This window comes from Gouania willdenowi, chromosome 16 (assembly GCF_900634775.1).
Source record: "Gouania willdenowi chromosome 16, fGouWil2.1, whole genome shotgun sequence".
NCBI classification, from domain to species: domain Eukaryota; kingdom Metazoa; phylum Chordata; class Actinopteri; order Blenniiformes; family Gobiesocidae; genus Gouania; species Gouania willdenowi.
In genome coordinates, this window is record NC_041059.1 from 27,871,272 (window position 1) to 27,899,118 (window position 27,847).

The 27,847-nt window shown below is 38.2% G+C and overlaps 1 protein-coding gene and 1 pseudogene across 1 annotated transcript; one reads left to right on the forward strand and one right to left on the reverse strand.

Moving 5' to 3' along the window:
• Positions 1–171: 171 nt before the first annotated feature.
• On the reverse strand, positions 172–27,609 carry LOC114478161 (galanin receptor type 1-like). Its single transcript, XM_028471024.1, has 3 exons — positions 26,441–27,609; positions 26,285–26,350; positions 172–5,597 (listed from the first exon to the last, which is right to left on the reverse strand). Exons 1-3 carry the CDS (start codon positions 27,113–27,115, stop codon positions 5,277–5,279), a joined length of 1,062 nt encoding a protein of 353 aa, XP_028326825.1. The 5' UTR covers positions 27,116–27,609; the 3' UTR covers positions 172–5,276.
• LOC114478688 (uncharacterized) lies at positions 22,924–23,041 on the forward strand (annotated as a pseudogene).
• Positions 27,610–27,847: the final 238 nt, after the last annotated feature.

Sequence of the window (27,847 nt, forward strand, 5' to 3'; positions counted from 1 at the left end):
GATTTTTGACGATGGTCCCACTGCTGGGACGTAACCAGCATTTTTTTATGATTTTGCTTTTAACCCTGAGTGACAGAAACAAAGCTGAGGGATGCTTTGATTTGTGAAATAAAATATGTTTTTCAGTTGATTGAAGATGAAATGGTACAATTTCAGAAAAACACACGTCAGTTAAAAGCTGTGCAAATTTTATTAGCTAATTATGAGAACAAATTAAGTGTCATTATTTACATTAATCTTTGTATCTTGCTTTATTAATATATGTCACAGACCTGATTAATCAACAATACTGTACAATGATTTGATAGCCAGTTGTGATGGTTAGATAACATTTCATTTACTATGGTCACAAAACTATATATCCTTGACTGGAGTCTAGCTCTTGTTTTTATTATTCTGTATATTACACATATAACATTAACGGTGTTTTTGAAGCAAAACTGGAATACAAGAACAATGGTTCCTCATGTGTTTTTGTTTTTTTTCCAAAACGGAAATACACAATATATACAATGGTGAAAATTATGTACAAAGAGCTCAAATCCAGTTTGTCGGCTGTGTACAAACCACATATTTTTGGCTATAACAAATGTTTATGTTTTCTTCTCCTACGAGTCTTTGGAAAACTCCTTATTTTTTTCTTCCCCAAATTACATGCGCAAAGCCAGTGTGTTCATCTTTAGTAAACAGCAATGCTCCAGTCCAGACACCTTTAGGCAGTGGGACTTCATGCACCTGCAATGTATAATTTCAATGGTCCATTGTGACTCACAACGGACCGTTGAACTGCAGAGTCAGCTGTACAGAGCACAAAGTCATCCACTGTAACTTCTTGATCACTGAGAGGAATCCTTGACTCTTCTGTGTGTGATCTGCCGTTTCAGCTGTTGTTCAAATCTCCATGTGAAAACCCAACATCTCCCAACACAAATTAATGAAACGCATACAACATGGTTAGAAAGGGAGTGGGTTGAAGTCTAACACTGTGTTTTTGCATTAATGCAGACACTGACGTACAGTATGTCTGATTTGTGAAGGATTTCTAAGTCCATCAAAAAAAAAAAAAGCATGTATCAGAATTCAGCTTTAGCCCATGATACTGTTAGCACAGCTTAATCTATGTGAGGCTATAATTCATGTACCGCTAACAGGACACTATACGGACCAACACTCTGACACGACCCGACTGCTCACACTGTACGTGCATACACGACACATCAGGGTCTTGTTTCCGTAATTGCAACATATAAATTCTGAAGCGTCGCCATTAAAACAGAAGAAGAAGAATAACCCGGTAGTGAAGAGATATTCGCAAATCTAGACAGACGTGGGCGGTACGGTCAATCCTATACCGGTCCTACAGTGTTCGCACATGCGCATTGTGAGAGTTTGAGGTAAGCCGGTCCGTGGAACTGCTTCAACATTGCGATACCTTCACGAGGATCTTTTCTTATGACCATACGATTGCTGATCAGGGGCTGGTTGTGAGGGGCTTTTCGTGACCCCTTGTACACTACAAGATGCACGACACACAATTTAGCCAAGACTCGGCCCAATCCCAAAAATAGACGCACGAGTGAAAAATTGTCTCAAAATTGCACAGTGTATGCCCGTCTTTAAAGATTTTTACTTTGGAAAAAAAAAAAGTTGGCTTGTTTGACTTGATTAGTTTTATGCTAGCTTATATAAATCAAATACTTTATTAGGTCAAAGGCTGAAAACTGATGAAAAATGAGAATAGGTTGAAAGGCTAATCTTTAAAATGGCATCAAGACTTATTTGTTGAAATAAGTCTGCAATTTTTACATTTAAAATGAGGGCTCTGTTTTATATCTAGTCAGGCACTTTCTCTGCCCCAGCAGTCAGCCAACCACCAGGGGGCGAACACATTATCAAGGCTTTGTTAAGGTTCCTCAATAACAAGCGAGCAATGCTTAACACTCTGTAAACTAGATTGTTGAGAGCGAGTCATGTAAAGCGACCAACCTGCGGCTTTTTTACTGTTTTTTTTTAATTTTTTTAAAAAAAGTATTAATTAATCGGACACTCAAGTCAGTAAATGTTGACAGGCTGATGATTCTTGGTAGGTATTAACTTTTCTTTATACGCTGTAATTGTTTTCATATGACTCTGCAACAGTATATTTATATATTTAGCACTGGGGTAAATTAAAAATTATTGATTAAATTTTAGTATCTATCATTATTCTTGTTTAAAGCTTTTCTTTTGCACTCTAGTGTTCACATATTGTTTGTTAATAAGTAGTTAAATGAAAATACAGAAGTTTTCCCAAACAATGAATAATCGTGATTAAAATATTGATCCAAATAATCGTGATTATCATTTTGGCCATAATCGTGCATCCCTAATTTCAACAAAGTGTAAGTGCGCTTTGAACGTGTTTCCATCAAAGGTTGTTTAGGACGAGAGCCTCGTAACTCGAAACCTCATCCCGCGAGACTTTGATACAGGAAGATGGACGCTCCAAACCTCCTAAAAACACTCAGCGTTTCACATCTAATGTGGCAGTAATAATTTTAAGCGTAATGCTAAGAAATGTCTCGGTCTCCTCTTCCGTCAACACGTGAAGCGCCATTTGTTCCTCAGAGAGGAGTGGTCATGTGATCAGGTACGTCACGTCCTTTGACGTGTAAAAGTGTATCCATTGTGCCTACATTTCCATATTGAAACTGAAATACTGAAAAACCTCCACATGAAAGCGTAAAAACCTTTAAGTGATATTTGAGTGTTTTTTCAAAATTCAAGTATTTCCTGAACAGTTCGTATTGCGCTATTTAGATTTTGCGCATTTCCAAGGCTAAAGGAAACGTAGCTGCTATCATGTTTGCCCGTTTACGAGCAACAAATGTGATTTCTATTAACATTTATTTCTGCCACTCTTGCGAAACCTGTTGTTGTCACTACATTCTGACCATTCTCTAAAAAAGTATATTTGTCCCTGTAGATGGGCAAAGCACAGCGAGTTTAAGCCTCCGTCACTTAGAAAACATAAGAATTTTACACAAACATACAGTTACAGAAAGACATCCAAAACACTTCTTTTACTAAGGAAGAATACAACAAAATAATTTATATTCATTAAATTTACAGTCTTTTCTTATCCAAATATTGAATGGTGTCCATTATAACAATATATGAAAACATAATAGGGTCATGACAAGCTAAAACACAGAATTTGAAGACAAAACATTAGAGATCACGATACGCAGAACAATTCCAACATATCACATGTCACTTTGGGAATTTTCCAATCCAACATTTGCCAGAGTTTATGGCACATTAGTAATACTCAATGACTTTGACACCTTACACACTAAACACATGCCATATACACACGCACCTAACAAACATTGCAGTCCATCATGGGGATAAAACACAAACATTTTGGGCGAAGCAGAGAATTTAATTAAACCCACGTTTTTTGACCGTGACAAAGCAATGCAATCCAATACACCCCTGTCCAGTGTTGCAAGACAGTAGATGATTTCTCACACGCGCTACGTTCAGACTGCGGGCTAATGTGATCCAAATCTGATTTTTTTTTCTGCCCATATAAGACCTGTATCCCATCTGTTAAAGGCAGTTTGAACGGCACAAATCTGGTTTTGTTCAAATCCAACCCAGGTCACTTCCATATGTGTTGTCTGATATTATGCAATGTGAGTGCTGTCTGAACGGCCAGGTTGCATTAATCCAACCTTTACGTAATTAAAAACAGCCATTGCGGAGGATGGAGTTCAAAGTGGAAAGAAATTGTGAATTTAGAATTACTAATATATAATATAATACACATTATTAGTGTCACACATACGTTAAAGACGAGATGCATCCATAATAACTTCCGTAAACGGAGCGTATGGCTGAGTGGTCACGTATCACCTGAAGACCACTTTTGCTCACAGGGTTGGGGTAATTTTAATTGTAATTTTACAAAATGTAATTGTAATTGAATTTAGACAATTTACTTTGTAATTGCAGTTGGCATGAAAATTCTATAAAATCTGTTAATTTTAACTAAATTTAACGCAAAACTTGGGATGAAAAACAAATTAGATGATGGATAATGTTTTTTTTAGTGTATTTTTACTTTTGATTAAAGACAACAGAATGCCAAGGGGATAGAAAATAATCACAATTTAATTGGAATTGAAAAAAATTCCGGTCACTGCAATCGTAACTGTACTGCAATTGAACATGGATAATTGAAAACATAATTGTAAGTGAAAAATGTAATTGACCCCAACCCTGTTTGCTCATGCGAGTCACTTCAGGGTTGCTTTCACTTCATACCAAAACTGAAAGAAGACATGAATGAATACACACACACACACACACACACACACACACACACACACACACACACACACACACACACACACACACACACACACACACACACACACACACACACATCAAAAATCTGATTCCTCTAAAATATCAGAATTGTGCATTAAGACCCGCTGTCTGAACGTAGCCTAAAACCAATAAAAACGGCTTGTGCATGGGAGTGTACACTTGGTGTCAGTAAAACCTTTGCACTGTTTTTAAACAGAGTTTATGTCACCTGGACAATTGGACGATTGCTTAATCAGAATCTGATGGACAAAGTCTGTCTCTAAACCATGACGACACCCCAAACATCAAGTCTTTGATGGCCAGTCTTTGTGAAAACTTTAGAAAACATTTAATCATTAAACAAATTGCATTTCCAGCATGAATGTTATGCCCAACTGTAACGGAATCATTCCAATTTATAAAAAAAAGCTTTAAAGCTTTCTCTCTCTCTTGTTTGAAGTGGAAGCTGCCTTCAGTGCATGTGCCTCATTGTATCTGATCAAGCAAGGAAAAGCATCAAGCCACCAAACCAGCTGACACAGCAGTAATTTAATGATTTTGTCTTGCAGTCCTGGAGATTGTTGTTCATTTATAAGAATAAAGCAGTCAACTAGTTTTGCAGGGGTTGGATGCTTTACCAACAGCTTTAGTCTATGAGATGTGTAGTTTGAAGGAGGTTGAGATTCCTGAGTGTCACACGACACATGTTTCCATGAATGAAGCAATGCAGATTACACAGATGAATTAAAGAAATAAGCAGTCAGGTCCTGCAGTCTAGACAACTAACAGCGCACTCTGTGGAATAACATGGCTGTAGTCATACCAAGCAGCCATTCTGACCATCATAAAAACCACACCCACACTCATCAAGAGACTCCTCAGTTGGCCTGTCTTGTTTTATAGTCACAAAAGCAGGTGGTTCAAACGTTGGTGCAGTTGGTGGAAGGGGGCGTGTCCATCTTGCTGCGGATCTCCTTGATTTCATTGAGCGGAGAGTGGGTGTCGCCGATCTGGCATTTGAACACCTGCTTGTAGGCCTTTCTGAAGTTTTCTGACAAGAAGGCGTAGATGACTGGGTTGACGGAGGAGTTGCTGTACGCCAGGCAGTGCGCGGCAACCCGCAGCACGAAGGACGCCTGGTTGAGTGGAAAGGTGCCGAACTCCACCCAGAGGTGAACAACGTGATGAGGCAGCCAGGAAAGACAGAACACCACCACCACTACCAGCACCGTCTGAGCAGTCTGACATCCCCAAAGAAACACAAACACAGGGCATCATTTACATACTGCAACAAACAATCAGTTACAAACATGCTTTGGCAGCGTAGGAATTAGACAGTGTACACAAATACAGTTTTAAAGAGTAACTAAACCCCAAAATCATAATGCATTTAGGTATGACCTTTTGTTGCTGATTGATTCTTCTCCAACTCTTGAAATTTTAGTGAAAGTATTTGAATTTGTTTATGATCAATTTTTCCATTGGCTCAGACAGAGGCCAATGACATTTTGGAGGCAGCTCTCGTCGCCACCACTGTAGGCCCCACCCCTCCTAACCTAGTGAGTACAGTAGGTTGGATTGAGAGCATTGCAAATATAGGTGTATAGTGAGTAGGAAGTTATCATAGCATAAATCTAATATGCGAATCTTGTGTGGATTGTGCAAGTGGGCCGCACGACTTCATAAATGAATGAGAACATGACATTCATGAATACCTAAATTGAAATCTAACGATTCAGCTTCTCTGTTCAATTGTGACCTCCAATCAAAAAGTTGAAGAAGACTCTCCGCCAGCCCAGAGCTGGCCTGAAACAGATCAGCACATTAGCTGCTTCTTCAGACGTGTGGAGAAGCCAGTGGAATTCTTCTGAAGACCGGGTCAGATAATTGTGGGTTTATTTAAATTTAAGTTCTCTTTATTGTCCCACTTAGGGGAAATACAAACGATGAGAGATAAAAGGAGGATATTCAGCTGTCACAAAAAACAATCCCCACAAATCAAAGATGCAAATGCATACAATTAAATCCACGCAAATGTCCTTAAAGTGCTAAGTGCCATAAAGGTATTTTCAAACCTCTTTGTCCTGTAACAAGGAGCCATGTAGCAGCGACCTGAGCGTAAGAGTTCAAACTGGGCCCTGAGAGGATGTTTCTGGGAACTGATTATGGTACTAATTTCCCCTGCACCTGCCTCCTGCTTTTTCTCAGACATCATGCTGGCCACTTTGACCAGACTACTCAGTTTATTTTTGTTTTTAAGAGAAAGACAATCAAACCATACAGCAAAACATACAGGAGTGGAGACAGACAGCAGGCCTGAGGAGAACTGACTGATATATCAGCAACTTCAGACATGGTGGTATTTACCCTAAAACACTGGGATCCAGCTGTTAGGGAGCCCAACACCCAGCTGAACAAATTAAGATTAAAGTCTGAGATCAGTCTCTTGGCACGCAGAACATGTTTAATTGTATCAAAATCAGAAGTGAACCAACAAATAAAAGTCTATCTTGAGTCTTTGCTTGACTTGACAACAAATAAAGTGTAATCACAACAGCAAGACAGACTCTTTCATTATTTTCTCTAGTATTTCCATAACCAGTGAGGTTATTGCAACAGGCCGAAAGTCATTAAGAGATTTAGGGACATTACACCTAGCCATGGGTGGACTGGTGGCCCGGGACTCATGTGGTTCTCTGGTATTCACTAATGACTTATTATACACATTTGTTGCAGACTTCACATCATTAAACACTTTTTGAAAAGGACTGCATTTGTGGCGCTTGTGATTGGCTGATTTTTTATGGTGATTTACATCGTTCCTTCCGCTGTGGGAGACGCTAAAATCTCAGTTACTAATCTTTCAGACCGTGTAACTGTGTCCCATCCTGCTGCTCTTTAGGGAGGTAAACTGTTTGTACCATTTTCCAAGGTATTTACATGAGTTCTTTGTTTTTTTCACTGGAACATCTTCATACATTCATTCATCTCTCTTCTGAGTTGTTTCCGGGTTTGTTCCTGCTGTCGGCACTACTCTCGTGAGAACTGCCACCTAGGCCATTTCAGGTGGCGGTTCACACGAGGCTAGTGACAACGTTCAGTTTAGTAAGGCATCTTTTAAATATTATTACATTAAAATACAGGATATTTATGGGAAAATACTAATACAAGACGATGGTGAGAAAGAGGGGTAAAATACGGGAGTTTCCCTAAACAGGAAACTTGGCAGGTATGTTTATTCCCTCTTTCTTTTTTTCTTTCCGGCCCACCGGGGAAATCCCCAGTGTCCCCCTACACCAGAGTTCCATTGCACCTAGCTACAAACACAAGGATAGAATGTTTCCAAATTTTGGGAACTCTCTGCTGTAGGAAGGACCACTGAAATTTGGACTGAAAAATGCCACACCATTGGTCAGCACAGGTTCTTGTATTTGTCAACTGATATTATCAGAACTTTGTTGAACATTGTTGCCACAGTGCTACTATTGACAGATGGTGTGGCCGTGTGTATGCCTTGATTACATCCAACCTATTATCAACATCTAGACCTAGTATAAAATCCATTGGGTTCATCAGCCAAGGTTTTGACATATCATGACCATTCAAAGCAATTTTATTTTGTTTTTCAGTAACCCCAATAATTGTTTTAATTCCTTTATAGTTCTATAGATAGTTACTTCTGAGCTCAGCCTCAATTTTATCTTAATACCACCACCTGCTTACCTGCTCTATAGTACTAGGTTTGCCGGTGAACCTCAGGGCTGCAGAGAACGTCCATGTGTTCAAGAACAGGCTCAAGACCCACTTGTTTCATTTAGCTTTTATACTTATTTATTCATTTTAGGATTGTTATCTTTAATGTTGTTTTCATAGTTTTAGGATGAACTTATATCCTGTTTTTATAGTTTTAGGCATGTGGTTTTTTATATTGTATTTATAGTTTTAGGATTGTGGTTTTTTATATTGTTTTCATAGTTTTAGGATGAACTTTTATCCTGTTTTTATAGTTTTAGGATTGTGGTTTTTTATATTGTATTTATAGTTTTAGGAATGTGGTTTTTCATATTGTTTTTATAGTTTTAGGATTGTGGTTTTTTATGTTGTTTTCATAGTTTTTCTGATTGTTTTTAGGTTTATCTCTTGTGGCTTTTGCTATTTTGCTGTGCTGGGGGCTCTGTCTCAGCGCCCTGTGCTCCTGGAGCAGACGACTCCTTGTGATGTCTCCTTACCTAGATAATCTATACTTAGCCATGTACCATTGTCCTTATTTTAACCTGTGTGTCTGTGTGCGGTGGACGTGGTTTGTATGTGGTGAATGTTTTATTTAGTTTTATCTTTGTAAAAGCAATTAGAGCAGCATTTTATTGTACAAAAAGCACTTTTTATAAATAAAGATTGATTTGACTTTAATTTGAAAATAGTATGCTACTATGGGTCTCCTAACTCCTCTCTTTTCTCCTCACCTGATTATTTGATACCTGAGGGTTTTCCTATGTTTAATTCTGCATTTGGTGAGTTATCCTGACTTAATGTCCCTGATGTATTAACATCACTGATCCGATCTTATGAGTAGGTATAAGTGCCGAATTTGGTACTTTTTAGGTACCGACATAATTTTTTTCCGTCATACCTGGTACGAATTTAATGAAACCAAAAAGATACCATGTTTCTGCATCCTATAAAAGCATCCTTGTGACTGTGAGGGAGTGGGCAATTTCCCATGCGTAATGATGTCAGTAGCTGCAGTCAAATGTATGGCTTCACTTTTTTAAATGCGATGTACACTAGGTACGTCCCGATACACCTTTTTCATTTCCGATATGATACCGATTTTGCAGCCTTGCATATCAGCCGATACCGATATTGATCAGATATCAGCATGAATCATTTTTATTTTATTTTTTATTTAATAAAAAACCAATAATGACTTATTTTGTAGTGTGGAATGTTAATAAAGGCATGATCAAGTGATGTCACTCAAACAGAGAACAATAGTCAGCAACAGTAGGTATGAGAAAAACTGACCCATTTATTATTAACCAACTGGTTACATACATTTAACCTTCAACATAATATCCACAGTATTCTACAATTGAATAAAATAAATAAAAAATCGATTTGAAAGATAAAGAATATCAGAGAATCTGGATTTGAATCCGATATTCGTTTTCAGGCTAATATCAGACCAATATCGGATGTAAATGTGAGCTTCACTCTGGAAACTGGAAACTATTTAATTCACTCCCCTGAACAGTGAGCTGTGTCGACTACAAGAGAGTTGGAGATGAAGCTGCAAAGGAGGTCCCACTGGAACTACGTGATTTCTCCATCAGTGGAGTGCAGATATATTTCCCAGTTCTGAGGGATTGCAAACCCTATTCACAGGTGAACAATAGAGGTGGTGTGTGTGTCACACACACACACACACACACTCATGTCCGGTATTAAAGGGAAAGTATATAGGAGCTCTTTGTGCCGCTCTTCAATCAGACCTTCTGCCTCACGGGCCTAATAAACAAAACAAGCTCCTCCACAGACACAGACTCTAACAGTCAGATGCTGGTAGACTCTATGAGCACAAATGCGAGCCCTGTAACATAGAGCAAACATGTCGGATAAAACAATGCAATGGGAGCAACTACAAAAGGTTTCAACACAACAATGATGCATTGATCGATTCGGCAAATTAAGACATTACAAATGATCACACTAATTGCATAAAATGCTAAATATAGGCCAATCCGATACAGCCAATGAGATCAGTGGGAAGCCTCGACAAAACATTTGTGAATCCTGATTCTGTGCAAAGATTTGACTCTTCAACCTGGGTCTTTATTAATGAACTGAACAGCATTGTTCAGCTCAGTTTTGGTTCTACCATGCTGAAATGGAAAGGCTACATTTTCAAAAACATTCTTCTTGATGGTATTACTTTTAATAAACATTAACTCTTTTCAACCTAACTCAGTTTCTAAGTGTTAGTTTCGATATTATTATTGCATTTTAGTATTATACATCTATTAGATAATTGTGATAGAGTTTGAGGCGTCATAATTCCTTCAGCCATCAGGCTGTTAAACCTAGACATTAGTCTCATGGACAGATACATTTGTATTATTTATTTATTTTCCCCTCTGTTGGACGCTGAACTACATGGTGGTTAAAAACTCTATGTACTGACTTCTATTATTGTCTTTGTCTGCTCTTTTAAATGTATGTATGACCTGTGGACTGCAAAACTGAATTGCCCTTTGGGATAAATAAAGTTGTCTAAACGCTCCAGAAGCCCCGCCCATAATCAAGACATTTTTAATTTCCAGTCTAGACACAGGTCAGCCAAAACCTCAGTGGTTAGTTACTCTTTAAAGAGCAAGAATTAACTAGACAGTCTATTAATATGAATTATGGGACGCTTAATGTTTGATTGCAAATGATATTCATTGAACTACAGACAGCCCCAAACACCCAGGTCGAATCCTTATCAGGTTGCTGTTCCTGTTGTTGTGTGCTACTTATAATCAATACAATGAAAAACACCATTATTAATAATGTCATTAAAATTCCTACAAACTTACCTCGGAGCGTCATCATCTCTGCAGCAACTACTGATTCCTGCTGTCACAAATACTTACAAGGCGATCACTTGATTAGGATGTAACACTACTATAGGCTAAGAATGTTATTAATCTAATCAGTGCCACATCGAGTGAATCCCATTACGTCTTTGAGAAATGACGATGCAGCTCAGACGGGAAACACCTGAACGCTTTCATGGTTCTGATGTGATTGCTTAGGCTCCTGTTATTATTCACTGACACAGTCAGCAGATGTTGCACATTTGGAGGTGAAGCGACAGTAAATGGAACAATAGGTCTGATACATTCTTCACATTACAGTGGTGACTCACACAAACTCTGTATATTAATAAAACGTGTGTTGTCGAAGGCTTTGTTTTCTTAAGGATTTGAAAAAAAGCTAAATTCAAAAGACAAAACGGCTCAGAAATAATCAACTTAGTGTCTGGAAAGGAGATGAGATTAATAAAGGCCTTGAGGCTAAGTGTTCCGCTCTGCATTGTCTGCATCTACACAACTGTTATAAAAGAAAATATTCTTAGCAAGCAATTATACAGTCAGTGGGCCACCTAATTAGGCACAAACTACTACCAACAGCTAATCATGTTTCTTGGCACGTACACAGAGTTGTGATAAACTGCTGACAGAGCACTAAAATGGGGGGGGGGGGGAATAAACGAGCCTTTGAACATTGAACTGTTGTTGGTGCCAGAGAGGATTATCTGAATATTTCAAAACCTGCTGATCTATTGGGATTTAAAAACACCTCTGGAGTTCTCAGCAAGGTGTGAAAAACAAAGGATACTCTAAGTACACTGGGGGGGAAAGAATTTGATACACTGTCAATTTTGCCAGTTTTCCACATTACAAAGAACGGAGAGGTCTGAAATGTTCATTATAGTTACAATTCCACTGTGAGAGAAAGAATCTTGAAAAAATCAAATTGGATGATTTTATTTATGTTGTTTTTGCATTTATTTTTTGCACTAAATCCCACATGCCTCCTCTGGATCATCCAGCAGGATTTTAATCCATGAAGGTATCATGTGTTACTAACAGTGATGGGCAGTAACATGTTTCCTTTTCCAAAGTAACGAGCAAAGTAAGAGATTTTAATTAAAGAAACCGTAATTAGATTATAGTCATTTTCCCGCCAGCAGGCTGCGTTACTGATTTATTATAATGAAACCGTCTCGCTACTGTATGTTGGGCGTCTTGTGTTTCATAGAACATTATAACCCAGTCTTTTTTTTTTTGCGTTATAACCCAGTCGGCCACCGTACTCCCAAGCCAATGACGTAAGCGGCACAACATCATTGGTAAACAACACGAGGGCACCCCGCACACGTAATGAACTGTAAGGCTTACTGGGGATGAAATCTGGGGTTAGGGAGAATCAGTGGAGAAATGTGGGTAGGAAAGGTCTCTTGATTAATCACAGGTGTGGCACATTGTGACCTTACCTGGTTCAGGCAGGTGCAATTAATACAGGTAACGAGAAGGATAGGAGGGCTCCTGACCCTGGATTTCCACTGGATGCAAATCTGCACAGAAACTGCTCCGCTGCATGACTTCAGTGCAATCTGCAGTCCAGAAATCCCCACCGCCTCCGGTTTTGCTGCGCATCTGCTGCAGCAAGGACTCAGGAGATCCCGCTAATTCACGTGTAATCGCGTGATACATATGTGTGATTCAGCCATGGAAAACTGCAATATTTATATGCAAAATACGATTTTAAAAGTGCCGGGATTGGGCCAACCATGATATCAACGAAAAGGTCTAGTCTCCCCGAGTCTGAATATGTGCTTGGTTTTCGGGTAGAGTCTGAATTGCGTCCGCTAGAGCGAAACGCAAAATTTCATTGCCAAAAAAAAGCGTTAATTTATTTCAAAAATGTGGTATCAGCGAACAGGTTTTATTCACCTGAGTCCGAATATGTGCTCGGTGTTTAGATAGAGTCCAAAACGAGCCCATTGGAGGTCCCGAAAAGGTCGGTGTGCAGCATGACTCAGCAGTTATGGTGCTGTGCTGGAGCAGATTCGCACACTATGGAAATTGACACATTGACTTTAATAGAAACATATCAGCTGCGTTGCTGTTTCGCAGCAGTTACGGTGCCGTTACGCATCCAGTGGAAACCCAGGGTGAGAGACAAATTAAAATGTCTGTGAAAGACAGAATTCTTTCTGGTTGGTAGGTGATCAAATACTTATTTTCATGCAATGAAACATATACAATGTATTCTTTAAATAAATTTAAAAAAAAAAAAAAGATTATATCTCCCATGGTTAAAGAGTATCTATGACCTCTCCATGTGTTAAAACTAAAAATATATAGTGTATCAAATACTTATTCTCCCCCACTTTACTGTATATCTGAGAAGCAGCTCAGATGCAAGTGTGCATAATACATAAGCTAAGATAATGTATCAAAACAAAAGGTCAAAACCTAACCAAGTCTTCATAAAAACAAACCAATTTCCAGGTAATGGGTTTTTAAATTAGATCAAAAGCGAGACAAGCCGCTCACAGCAGTTTGCCATCTTCAAATAATTGAGCTGTCAGGAGAGTTGAGGGGTTTGTCCTCTCGACAAAGATACAGTAAAAAGATTATGAATGCATAAATATTGCTAACCATCAAGTCAACCTCCAAAGACTTTCTCCCATTGTGAGTCATAGTGTCTGCTTTGCTGAAGGTTTGGGTATAAAAAAAATGTATAAACCCACATTTTTAGTTTGCTTGCATTTAAAAAAAAAAAAAAATACGACAATGCTCAAAATAATCCAAGCAAATCGCTTCTGCCTCTGCATTTCTGGGATCAATAAATCAAAAACAATTGAAATATTTCTTGTGAGCCTTTTTCTCTTCTGTCATCTAGTCTATACAACTGTTCTTCTTGTTTTCCCCATCTTACAGATATTGTGATTATTCTACTTATATTTAGATTTGTCTTTGCTGTAAATCACGAATAACCACTAACATGTAATTTTGCACTGCAGTCACTCTGCTCCCACATAACACACACATTAAAGTTTGTAAAAAAACTCATTTAAATAGGGCACTCCCCAACACTTTAACACCTATCATCTGTGTTTTTTTTTGTTAAAAATTGAGAACCTCAGAATAATAAACTTCATGATGTCCATTGCACGGTAGATTTGCTGCCTTGCATTGAGGTCTTCAGTTTAGGCCCTACTAGCCTTAGCCTTTCTATGCACATTGTGCATGTTCTTCCAGTCCGTGCATGAATTTTCTCTCTGTGTTCTTGTTTCTTTCCTGAAATTAAGAATATCAAAACTTCCGGGTTTCTAGATGACAAAATGGTTATTTTCAGGCCAATTTATTTATTTATTATTTATTTATTATCCAGTGTAGATAAAATCAGTAAACTAGACGTTCAACTTGATGATCCCAAAGACCCTGATCATTCCCTCAGCAGCCCATATAAACTAGTTGATGATGTTTAGAATACAATTATCATAAAAGTACTTTTTGAATCTCTCCCTGATGATCCATAATAAACAAATGTAGAGTTTTTTTAGAAGCACCAATTCCAACCCCTTAAGTTGTAACAGTCAAACAGAGTGAGTGTGGCTGTGCTCCTTTACTTTCCAGTGAAAGTAAAGTAATGTTATATTATATTATATTATTAATGCACTTTGACAAACGTGTGTACAGCCCAATCACTGGAATTGTAATTTCAATAATAGTTTTATTGTAAATGATGGTTTTATTCAGTTTTAAATTAAAATGAAATGACATGAGATCCTAGAGAGCAGAAACTAATGTCAAACATGAGCTAATGGCTCCTTCAGAGACATGTTTTTACACTACACCAGCTTGTCTATATATTTTACTGAAATTAAACAATCTGGAACAGGTAGACTATTCTTAGAGAGACAAGAACAATAAACCAGCCCAAAAACCCAGTTTGTGGTTCCCACAGCTGCACTGCTCTCTTTGGATTGTCTCCAGCTGAGAAACTTCTTCAGGCTAATACCAAGAACAGCATCGCCACAGGAAGCTGAAACAATTCAAAGCAATCCTAAATTCTTCTAAAAGCAAAAAAAGCAAATTAAATCTGCCTAGGGTTGTTGTTGGAGTGGACTTAGTAATAACAAATCAATGCTTTCCTCCTGAGAACTATTTCCATGTTTTTTAAAGTATTACATCAAACTGTTTATTATACAAAATAATTGTAGCTGTTGGCTTTTCTGAGGTTTAATTAAAAACCAGTACATGGACAGTTAGAATATTATATTAGTCACACAAAGCCTGAAAAAGGTTCTTGCTTGGTTGAAATTTAAATCAGGGTTGTCCAACGTGAGCAACCACTTTGGGTCTCAAAGCTCAAAGTCAGGCAGAAACCACATCAGTGCTCTGTGTGATAATGATGTGCGACTTAATAACCAAGTCATGTCTCTCTTGGTGTAACTACAGACTTTTGCTAACAAAAGCAAGCATAATTACATCTGTCATGTTGATTTCTAGGGATGCAAAATGACTAAAATGAAACTGTCTCACTACTGTTTGTTGGGTGTCTTATAGCACATCATAACCCAGTCTTTTTTTTTTTGCATTATAACTTAATTGGCCACCGTAGTCTTAAGCTAATGACTTAAGAAACGTGAGCTTGTCCAAGCCGCTTAGAAGTACTGACATTACTAGTTTGACTTTGTAAAAGACGACAACAACATTAGCGTTGTGGTGGCAAAATTGATTAATTATGTATACTCGTATATTTGCTTTTTGATCTCATTCAGCTTAATACCCCAATTTGTAACTTTCCACGCCTGTCTGATGTCTTTTCCTCTTCCTGCAAAGTCAGTGGGCCCATACTCCCATAATACAGCTTCTCTAAAGGAATGTCAGTTGGCCTCAGTTTAATCTCGAAGGCCAGAGCACGTCCAAACCCACCCCAGACATCACATACACACACACATCATATACACATACACACACACTCACTCACACACCCACACACACACATCTAACTTTCACCCCGACATCGGAGGTGTCACCTCCGGCAGACTGACCTTCTTTGCTGTCTGTGGAAGGGGGGAGGTGGGACAGTGGGGTATAAATGTGTGTGAAAGGAACATTTGGGCCCTTCTTCGCGCCTCTCCTCTGGCCAGAGACCACTTGTTTGTCTATCCCGCTTTGTACCTTTTTATTTAGTTTAGATTAAATCATTTTTTATTACTTCATCATCTCTCCTGTCTGGTCTTCATCATTTATCACCACAGAGTGTGTTTTCAAGTCAAAGACGAGGTAACCGGAAATTTCACCGTAACAGCGTCCACTGTGCTCTCTGCGTAGGAAGAAAACATATCTACATCAAAGAGTTGTACCTAAAATCTGAGTAAGCACCTTGCCAGCAGCACAGGAATGTAAAGTAACCGAGAAAGCCCCAGATCCCGCTGCTGCTATAACATCTACTTCCACCGAGCCAAACTCCAAGGGCCCATCTCCTGCTAACCAGTAAAAATAGATTAAAGAGTGACATGAGTTAGTGCTGCTGAACTGTATAAGCTTGAACAATATAGCCAGTGGGCTATATTGTTCAAAGATGTGTTGGCAATTTCTAATTTAAAAAGAGATTGATTCATTTTCATTTATCTTAGCCCTTCAAATAAAACAAAACACGCATTCAACAAAAAAAACTAAAGTGCATTAAAGGGGAAGTATGATGAAAAAAAATCACTTTCTAATGGTTTTGCTACAGTGATATACATTCCTTTAGCCTCATTCAGAGGGACAAAGTTAAAATAGTTTTGTTTCCTCCCTCCCTTGTTATTCCACATTTTGTAAAAAGTCAGCTCCAAACGGACGAGTTGGATTTTGCCCATTGGTAGGTGACTTTTACGTGGTGACGGATGACGGAGAGAGCGTTAAGTGGAAAGGAGAGAGTCTGGTTGTGTTTGTGGGCGGAAAGGAGGAGCTTCTGCTGCTGGTCCTGCTGCTCTGGTTCTGCAGCAACGCGTACACACTTTTCCGACTCAAAATCACTGCACATTGTTTGATTGCATCACACGCTACTTTTCTGCCTTGCTTTTAACTCACTAAACCGGAGGCCGAATGTTACTTTTTTTGCAATATTCGGCCAAATATATTTGGCCACCGAATAGTCGGTGCACCCTTTTCCATCCAATTCAGGGTTTATTCTTAAAACCACAGTAACCAGTAGTGTTGTGCTCAAGACCACTGTATGAGACCAAGACTTGCCAGAATCCAGAATGTACCAAGACTAAGAAAGACCAAGACTTTAGGGAGAGAAGACTGATTTGTATGTCCTCTTGTCTCTACTTGTCTCGATTTAAAAAACCATGTCAAGGCTGAACAGTGAAAGAATAACTAATACCCCAAACCACTTTTTTCAGCTAAATACAAATGTATTTGGTATTAAGTAGTGTTATTGATTGACTAAAATGTTAGAGTTGGACCAGGATCAAAGTATTTCAATTTGGCATATTTTGCCGGGTTGAAACCTGGCTATTACAATTGGATTTTGCTACTGGCTGAGAACAAGATTCTGTAAGAATACAAACTAGCACCTGTGGACTCTGCAATCTGTAGTGAGCATTGATGGGCAGTAACACATTAGAAGTAATGTGTTATTGTAATCTGATTACTTTTTGCAAGTAATGAGTAAAGTAAGGAATTATAATTGAAAAAACAGTAAGTAGATTACAGTTATTTTCCCGCAAGCAGGCTGCATTACTGCGTGACTAAAATGAAACTGTCTCACTACTGTTTGTTGGGTGTCTTATAGCACATCATAACCCAGTCTTTTTTTTTTTTTGCATTCTAACTTAATTGGCCACCGTAGTCTTAAACTAATGACTTAAGCAACGTGATCTTGTCCAAGCCGCTTAGAAGTACTGACATTACTAGTTTGACTTTGTAAAAGACGACAACAACATTAGCGTCCACTGTGCTTTCTGCGTAGGAAGAAAACATATCTACATCAAAAAGTTGTACCTAAAATCTGAGTAAGCACCTTGCCAGCAGCACAGGAATGTAAAGTAACCGAGAAAGCCCCAGATCCCACTGCTGCTATAACATCTACTTCCACCGAGCCAAACTCCAAGGGCCCATCTCCTGCTAACCAGTAAAAAAAGATTAAAGAGCGACATGAGTTAGTGCTGCTGAACTGTATAAGCTTGAACAATATAGCCAGCGGGCTATATTGTTCGAGGATGTGTTGCCAATTTCTAATTTAAAAAGAGATTGATTCATTTGATAACATTTTTATTTTGGACCATGCCAAGAAAATACAATTTGGCTGAAAGGTCTACTGATTAATATTATAAAAAGTAAAGTAAATAAGTACCTACTTACTTTTGAAAATAAGTAAAGTAACTGGATTGCTTCTTTGAAGGAGTAATCAGTAATCACTAACTAATTACTATTTCCAAGTAACTTGACCAACACTAGTGTTGAGTACCTCCCATAGAACAATGGACTAAAAGGGGCTAATCACATCACCAATGACGTAAAAAAAAAAAAAACAATGACGTAATTTCAACATTGCGGTGCACAAAGTAAAGTAGTCCCAGCTTTAAAAGTTAATAAAATGAATATGGTGCAAAATAATGATAGGCATAGATCTTCTAATAAGGACATTTCATTTTTAGGCCATATTTGTAAAAACAGCGGAGGATCCCTTTAATTCCCTTTATCAGGGAAACTTTTTTTTAAAACAAATATATGTAAGGGAGTTGACATAAACTTCACAGAATGATGAAAAACAAGTTTGGATGAACTATGGCCAGGCCCGCGGAACGTCTCCACGCCAAATAGCACGTACCCAAGAATTCAGTCAAATGACCCAGTTCCACCGAGTAAAAAGTGAGCCCCCTACCCCATTTAAAAAAAGGGCTCTGAGCATCTCATCATATTCATTCATAGAGTATTCATACCAAACTGCATACCAATCTAACAAGAACTAACGGAGGAGTAGTCATTTGAAAAATAGGGACCCCCTGGCACCCTAATTTTTGGCCCCCGTGAATAATACGGGGTAATGGGTCCCATTTGTATATTGGTATGTGGCAATGATTCAGTACCACTAAACATTGTAATATTTGACTTGCAAATAAATGAGAAATCCACTTTAGGTTTTTTTTTTTTCTTTAATAATCCATTGATTATTCCTACCAAATTTCAGTGTGTTTTCTACTATGCCTGAGGTTGATAAGAGCCCTTTTTTCACAAACTTGGTGGGAGTAACCTTGTTCTTCACAGCTGCTACTGACAGTATGTTCCTTTAGTGTGACAGTCAGCTACAGATACCTCAGGAACTGCACAAATTGGTGGATAAACACTCTGGCCTTGGCTTTCCCAGAAAAGGACACAATGTTGGAAGCTGAAGTTTACTTCTTTGTGTCGTCTGAATTGTGTCTTTGCAAACACAGTCAGGAGGTTGAATAGAATTTTTCCAAAACTACAGATGCTTAGTTACACCAAATATAAATCAATTTGTTTGACAAGGTCACTTGCAGTAATTTAAAGGTGGAAAAAGACTTCTGTACACTGTGAAAGGAATGAGTACAAAAAGAAGTAGTCACAATTGTTTATCAAAGGTGGTCTTTCCCTGATGAGTGAACCATTTTACAAGTAAGGCCCTATAATTTCCACGTTAACAGAATCGACCAATGAAAACAAAATCCACTGTTGAAGGCAGAAATGAACAAAATGCAGCAGCAGCTGAGTGATCACAGTTGCCGCTGCGTGACGCACGAGTCCGTGTGGCTTCAAATGTAACTAAGTCCATATTTCTAGTGCAATATAATGTTTCACCTTATCGGGGCGCTGCACTTATTCCAGGGTTAGAAGCGCGTAAGAGGAAAAGGACTTACACACACCGAAGAATGTGCGTAAAGCCAGATTTGAATTGGGAACACCCACATTTCAGGGCTGCTCAACCCACAGTGCGTAACTGGAATAAAGGCATGCAGCAACTGACTTAAGTACGGAGGGAGAATAGTGCACAGTCAAAAACAGCACCGCTGTGCGGCTTTTTGGATTTATGCACATGGGAGAATAAAGCCCTTAATCCATCGCAGCAATGTGACCTTTTCCCCCTCTTTGTGGCCTCCACTTTATTTATAATCTTGTTTTATTTCTATTTACGGCCAAGCACTTTCTGAGCCTTGTAAAAGCCATATAAAGAAACGTTGATTGATTGATTGACTGAGAAGGAATGTCACATTGAAACAGGCAGCCAGAATCAACCAAACAAAATGAACAAAACGTTGATTTTTCCCAAACCTCCTTGGAGATTTACAAGTTGCTTCAAAGTCATTGAGGTTATGTTATTAGGTCAAGGGAACAACTATGGGGTGGTGATTGCGTTGTGTGTTTTGAGCTGAAGCTCTGAGTTCAGATTTACTGATTTTTTGCTGGTGGGAGCTTAAGCAGAACAGTCACAGAGCAGGCTGACAATGTAGTGATATTAAGGAGTGAAATTGCGACATGTTCACAGCGTACTCACACTCATAAGTACGCCAAAGAAAGCTCCAACACCCCGTAAACCTGAATACGTTGATAGACAGACGGAGGCGCAGACATGTGGCTTTCAGTATCCCAGGGCTTTAATATTGAACCATAAATTGAAGTGCAAAGTTCAGCTCCTGAGGAGTTTATATAGTGGAGATACCATAAAAAGATTTATGACCCAAAAATGTCTGTTTATTATTGCTCTTTTCACAGGTTGTTAACTCAGTGGAATAAAGACTAAAGACCGCCCCGAATGAAAAACTGCATCTGCATGGATTAAATCAGTGGTTCACAAACTTTTTGTGCCCAAGGTACACCAAAGGACAAAAAAAAATCTATTGTGCAAAACAGCCTTTATAACACGTGTTATCACTCATATCATGCACAATATCTGTAAATGTGCATAATGATTTATTTACTAATGCCAAATAAAATGAGACAAAGACAACTATTTTACTCATGAAATATTAATTAACGAAATATATATTTTTTTTAATGTAATTATATAGTTTGCCTCTGATTTATGAAATGAGTGCATACAAAGTAGTAAATTAAAAACATACTATTTTTGAGGAGTTGTATATTGCAATAATTAGGGCTCTATAAAATCTGTTTTATTTTCTAAAATTCACTTATTTTTTTTATAAATATTAATCTAGTTTTTCAGAAAATATTCATTTTTAACTCGTGTGAGGAAACAAAATAAATACTAATAAATAAAAAATAACCCATAATTAAAGAAAAATGTATGTCAAAAGTAGAGAAAGATACAATAAAACGTAGATAAAAGTTGTAGTGACATGGATTATTCTGACTGTCACCCAATTTCCTCTAAGGGATCAATAGTTTACTGAATCTGATCAAGTTTATTGATTTGAAGTTTTCATCAACTTAATTTAAATTAACCTAATAAATGATCCTGATGAAATCATTCCAGACCAGAATGATTAAACAAAAAATAAATTGATGCAAGGATGCATCAGTTATGTCACCACTAGGGGTCAGAATATTTTACAGTATCAGAAGTAATCATTAACCTACGATGTTTCAGCTTGACATCGATGGTCTCGTCCACAACAACACGCAACATTTCCCACAGATCTTCTGTAGCTCTGATGAGATGTTGTTCAAACACTGAGCAGATGAAGCTGAATACAGCTGACTCATTTCTTCATGGAGCGCCGCTGCTCTTGACAAAAAAATGGACAGAGTTTCACAGGCACAGCAAAGTTAAGCAGGCACTGGTCGGCTCTGATTTTAGGAGTCACTGATGATTTGCGTAGTTTTTTGGCAGTTTATACGATGTTTCGGATGGTTTAGGTGGTGTTTAATTTGGCCAGGATGGGAGGGGGGCGGGCGGTGCACCTAATGAGCAGTCCCCGAAAACACTTCCCCCATAGAAAATGTTCCTTGTCTCACAGTGGCGGCATTTCATGCCGATTCTGTCCATTTCCATTCAACAGTAGATTCTTTTTTCATTGGTCGATTCCATGATTCCATCCGCAATTCCATTAAGGTGGATTTTATAGGGCCCTAATTAATAACTAATTTATTTGTTTATTAGGGGATCCCCATTAGCTAGTGCCATGGAAACCAGCTAGTCTTCCTGGGGTCCAAATAGCAAACATGCAACAGAAACCATTTACAAATACAAAATTTGATTAAAATCGCAAAAAAAAAAATTGATTAAAATGGCATTACTCACTCACAAAATCATACATATTACAATACATTACATTTGCAAGGATAAAACATAGCTAATAATACAAAGCATCTCACAGTATCAAAAGGAGTTTTAGATTCTTTTTAAAAGTAAATTTACTGTCAATGCAATGGTCACAAATTTCCCAGCACACACGGACTTGCTTCACGGCACACCAGTGTGCCGCAGCACACAGTTTGGGAACCACTGGATTAAATAATGAACGAATAATGACGAATTGATCATATTTTCTTGCTCTTCACAGGTTATTCTTTACACATGTCACACATATAAAGCAATGACGCAGTGACAGATAAATTACTAAGTTAGCAGCTGTTAATGAAATGAATAAAATAAAATGTGATTCTCCAACCCCAAAACCCCAAATTGTAATACTGTGGAGATTTACGGTGTGCTAACTTTCCCCTCTGAGAGTCAGCTGTGGAGTTAGAGATTACCGGGTGCTCCAGTCACAGCATAATTTATGTAAAACAATCTGGTTTCAATATACAGTTTACCAGCCATTTATCATGAGAATGTCCATACAGCCGCTGGCAGAGCTGGAAATCCTTCAGGTATCTGAAATCCCATCCCCATTCAACCACCTGGGGTGCAAAGGTAATTTAATTGACGAATGTGGTCGACGACATTTTTATCACGTGAATGAAAACTATATCAAAATGTATTGACGCGTTAATGGATAAAAACAAAACTAGAATATTCACACGGGATGAATTCCAATCAGTTTTTTTGATGTCCTGGACCAGTTGGGAAGGTATCCAATCTATATAGTGTGGCCATACCAGTCTGTCATTGCCCGATCTCGTTAGATCTCAGAAGCTAAGCAGGTCTGGGCCTGGTTAGTAGTTGGATGGAACACCACTGAGAATTCCAGGTGCCACTGTCACCCCAGTGGTATACCACCACTAAGTGTGAAGTGAAAGAACGATCCCTTAATTCTCAAAAAAGTGCCATATAAAATTGATATATTATGATTAATCAATAATACCTTTGTTCTGTGGAAGGCGGGACAAGCTGGTAAGCTATCCAACAGCAAGTAAGATGACTGTGTTTTAAAGAAGATGATTAACATGGAAGACTGCGTTAAAACAATATTTGTGTCGCACTGTACAGCAAAAATGTCAAACCCTCGACAGTAAAAAGAACAGACAGTGGAGAATTTTTACATTTAAAATAAATAAAGAAAAGACATTACATGAATTGTGTGTAACGACCATATGCAGGTGAATTGAAGTACTGCACGTTATGCCACAACAATGTTTTGTTTTGAAATATAGTATTAGATCATATTTGAATATTTCATATTTGCTGAACAGCTTCTGGAATTTACAGTGTAGTTGTTAAATGGTTAACTATACTATACTTGTATTTATCTGTGATATATTTGTATATTTGTACATTTGTATTATTTTATTACTTTTTCTAGAGGTGTGCACTTTTTTTTATTTAATTCCTATTTTAATTAACGGTCTTTTATTTAATTATGTACATTTCCTTTTCTTTCTTCCTTTTCTATGTTTTAGTGTTTGTTCTTTTCATTCAATATTCTGGAGCATCTTTTAAAAAACTTTAATAAACTTTACTTAAAATCAGTAAAACATTTTTTTTTTTTTTAGATGATGCTAAAAATGTGCTAGTTCACTTGTTATATTGTGATTGTTGCCATTTTGTTTTGGTTTTTTTTACACAAATTGCACTACTGCTTTTACAGTATTCATTTTGTTATTTTTGTTAATAATAAAACACTTTATTAAGAACATCGGGAACACTAAAATGTTAGTTTAATTGTCTTGGATGATAAATTGCAACTTCTCACACATACATACCAGTGCTGATTTTGACAGCACATTTGGATTTAGTTTTAGTCATAGTCTAGACTAGAATTAAACTTAGTTTAAGTCAAAATGTAGTCATCGGGACTATTTCAGTCTAGTTTTAGTCAATTAAATTGTAGTTTTTTGGTTTTTGTTTTTAAATTAGAAGAAAAAAAAAAACATTCAATCACCATTTTAATACCTGATATGTGATAGTATTCATGTGCGTTAATACACACAGACAGATTTGATGTGATCAATGCGTCAAAACACGATTTCTAATTGGATTTTGTCATGGGACAAAATTAGAGTTTAGTTTTTATTAGTCAATGAAAATATCAATATATGTGTAGATATTTTTTTGTTAACATTCATTTATTTTAAATTAGTTATAGTCATAGATTAAAACCAAGTGGTATTTTAGTCAAAAGGCTGTGACAAAAACTAAATGTGCTGTGGATATTAACTCATTGACTGCCAAAGACGTTTTTTGGTTTAGTAATGTTGACTGCCAAAGACGTCAATTGTGTTTTTCGGCTGGGGTTGCTAGGCAACTTTTTTGTCACAAACTGGTGATTTGTGTGAAACTTGGCTCTATTCAACTGCTGATTACGGAAGAACAAAAAAAGCTAGAAACTTTCTGATGAAAGTAGAGAGTCTTGATCTTTCAGAATCTGGTTTTAGATTCCAGATTGTCATAGGACAAAATAATCTGTGGGTCTTGAAAAATCAGTGAAAATCATCTAAAACGCCTGGCAACATGGGGTTGGCTGCTCTGAAAATGGCTGGCAGTGAATGAGTTAACCCTGCTGGGTTATAATGTGCACTTCTTATCAGATCCCTGCTCACCAACACAGGGGTTGTTTGGGTTCATTTCATAGTGCTAGGAATCAGATGATGCCGTTTAATGGACTGGATCTGCACAGACAGACTGCAGAATGCACCTCAGACACTTTGCTCAACTGTGCCATGCTAACAGTTAGAACATGTAAAGGCTATATTATGATGGTTTTGCATCTCACTGCCTGAATGGGAACTATGGGAGATCATAGGGTCGAAACCAGCTCGGCAGCGTTCTGATACTGACACTGACAATGGCCTCAGCTCGGCTCAGTGAACCATAGCAAATGCTGATGTGGGCTGTTTGAAAGGAGCTGAAGGCAACATGTGGGTGTTAGGTTACATATTTTAACAGCCTTATCAGCATAATGAGTTACATTATTGTTACCAATGAGAAGAATGGTGGTGTAAGAACAAGTTATAGGTGGAGAATTAGAATTTTTAATGGCGGCCAATTTCCACTGAAGTACATGTGTCAAACAAAGCGGCCCTTTAGGGCAGGGGTTCTCAAACCTTTTTGGCTTTAGTGCCCCCTTCGTCTTATTTCTGAATCCAAGTACACCCTTTGCCTGACAACAGCATTTTGCTCCAACTACTATGAAAAAACCACGATAGAGCACAATGATGGAATGAACGAGTGATAACACAAATTTTAAAGAATCCAATTTTGTAAATGAAGTGAAGTGCTGAAACAGTATTTAGTGTCTCCTGAGTAGATTTATTTCTATAGTTTCTATCATTTCCAGTCACCTCCCACCTGGTGTGGGACCTAGACCGACCCTTGTATTGTCAGTTCCTGTTCTAATAAAGATAATTTCATCATCATTATTATGTGTATCATTTTTTTTACCTAAAAATAAATGTTATAAATCCCCATATTTGTAATACTTTCATTTGTTAACTATCCTCTCTCTCTCTCTATCCCCTGTAGTGTCATTGCGTAACCCAAGGGGTACACGTCCCCCCTTTTGAGAAACACTGCTTTAAGGCATCCAATTTGGCCGACAGGAGAAAAAAATAAATAAAACAGACCAACTAATTAATTTGCGGATATCTCAGTCCCTCCAAATACTTGCACAAATTCATTGAAACTCCACAACATTTGCCAGCACTCGCAGTTTTCCCAGGTTTATATTATACAATGACAGGCATTAATCTCAAATTGTTGAAAGTATTGAACTTTGACGTTTTCAAATTCCTGCAATTTTTCTTAAATTATTTCACCAAATTGCCGCTCATTAAATAAATTTTGGTAAAAAAATAAATAAAAAATCAAGGAAATTTAAATAAAGATTACTGCCTGGATATTCTCGGTGCTTTAAGTTTACATCATTTTTATTTTATTTATACATTATACGTGCAAACAAGGGCACAATAATGTTGTGAAATCATTTGACGCCCCTGCTCTAAAGTGCGTTATCTTTGCTTTTCTTTGCTTTTATGAGTCATCCAACCACTCATCCAACAATACTCACCTTTTTCTTCGACGCTTCTGACTTTTTGGACATGTTTCTGAGCTTTTTGTGCAAGTGATTTAACACCTGTGAATAAGGAAGGACAGGATAAATAATTTCTTGTAGCTCAGTGAGTGGCTTCATAGTAAAAAACACTCGTTCATTTGGTTTTCTTACCTTTGCGTAACAGAAGGAAATGAGCAGCAGGGGCAGCACGTACCCAAAAACAAAGGTGCAAACCACGTAGACCTTCTTCTGGTTTTGATCGGGCCACACTTCCCAGCAGAAGGTGTGATTCTGCCCTCGGTGGAAAATGTTCTGGTAATACATAATGGGCGCAGCCATGGCCAGGGATAGGATCCAGATGACCAGCACTCCGATGAAAGCGTGGCGCGCCACCCGGATAGAGGACGACTTTCTGGAGTGCACGATGGCCACGTATCGATCCACGGACATCGCGGACAGAGTGAAAATGCTCACCAGCATCGAAACGGTGAAGAAATAGTGAATGAATTTGCAAATAAAGGCTCCCAGCACCCATGTGGGCATCATGTAGATGGTGGACTGGAAAGGGATGCAGAAGAGCAGGTAGGAGAGGTCTGCGATGCTCAGGTTGAGGATGAAGATGTTGGTGGTGCTCCGTGGTTTCCCTGGTTTGCTTCGAGCCAGCACGGTGATCACCATAGAGTTTCCCAGCACACCCAGCATGAAGATGATCCCAAAAACCAGTAGCGTGATGAAGTTATCTGTGCCGATCCCAAATAAAAGTTTCTCCTCCTCCTCCTCTTCTTCCATGCTTCTGCTTCGGTTCCACTGCTCATCCAGGAGCCAGACAGACTCTGATAAGTTCATGATGGACTGGTGTTCCCTCACAGATCAACTCTACTTAAAACTGACCAAGAAGAGACCAGAATCCCACTGTGCGTCATGACACCGCGCTCCCAGGGCGGAGGGGGACAAACCGGTGCGTAATGGTCTCTCACTGATTATTTCTGTCACTTTTCGTGCCTCACATCACTCTCCGGTGTCCCTATGGGTATCCCGAACCCACGCCGTTTTCACTGCGACACGACTGCGCCCGTGCGTCCTGGAGTCGTGCCTCTGCTGATGCGCACCTGTGACGCTCCTGATCCAGACTGAAGCGCCTTTCCTCCGTGTGGACTTTTCCCTCACATAATATAGCAGGGGCAGGGCTTGAGCTTTCACGTCAGCACATACACCAGCTGCTAAGATATGCACGCAGAGAGTGTGCTGATGTTTCTACTCAAACCACATCTGCGTAATTTCAGCGTCACAGACCAACTTCTTTCTCTATGGGAATTTTTTCTCTCTTTTTTTTTTTGCCATTTTGAATGATATGCCTTACTCATTAATCTTTACACTTTTTATTTTAAGTTATCTTATTTCATTTGTATTTATTACTATTATTATTTCATATATTTAGAAATATAACATCTTTATAATATAAAAACTATTGGTGGGACTAGATCAGAAAATCGAATTAATTAGAGACTTTGTAATTAATTAATCTCATAACATGATTTGACACGAGAAGTTTCCAATTTAAATGAATTTTGGTATCAA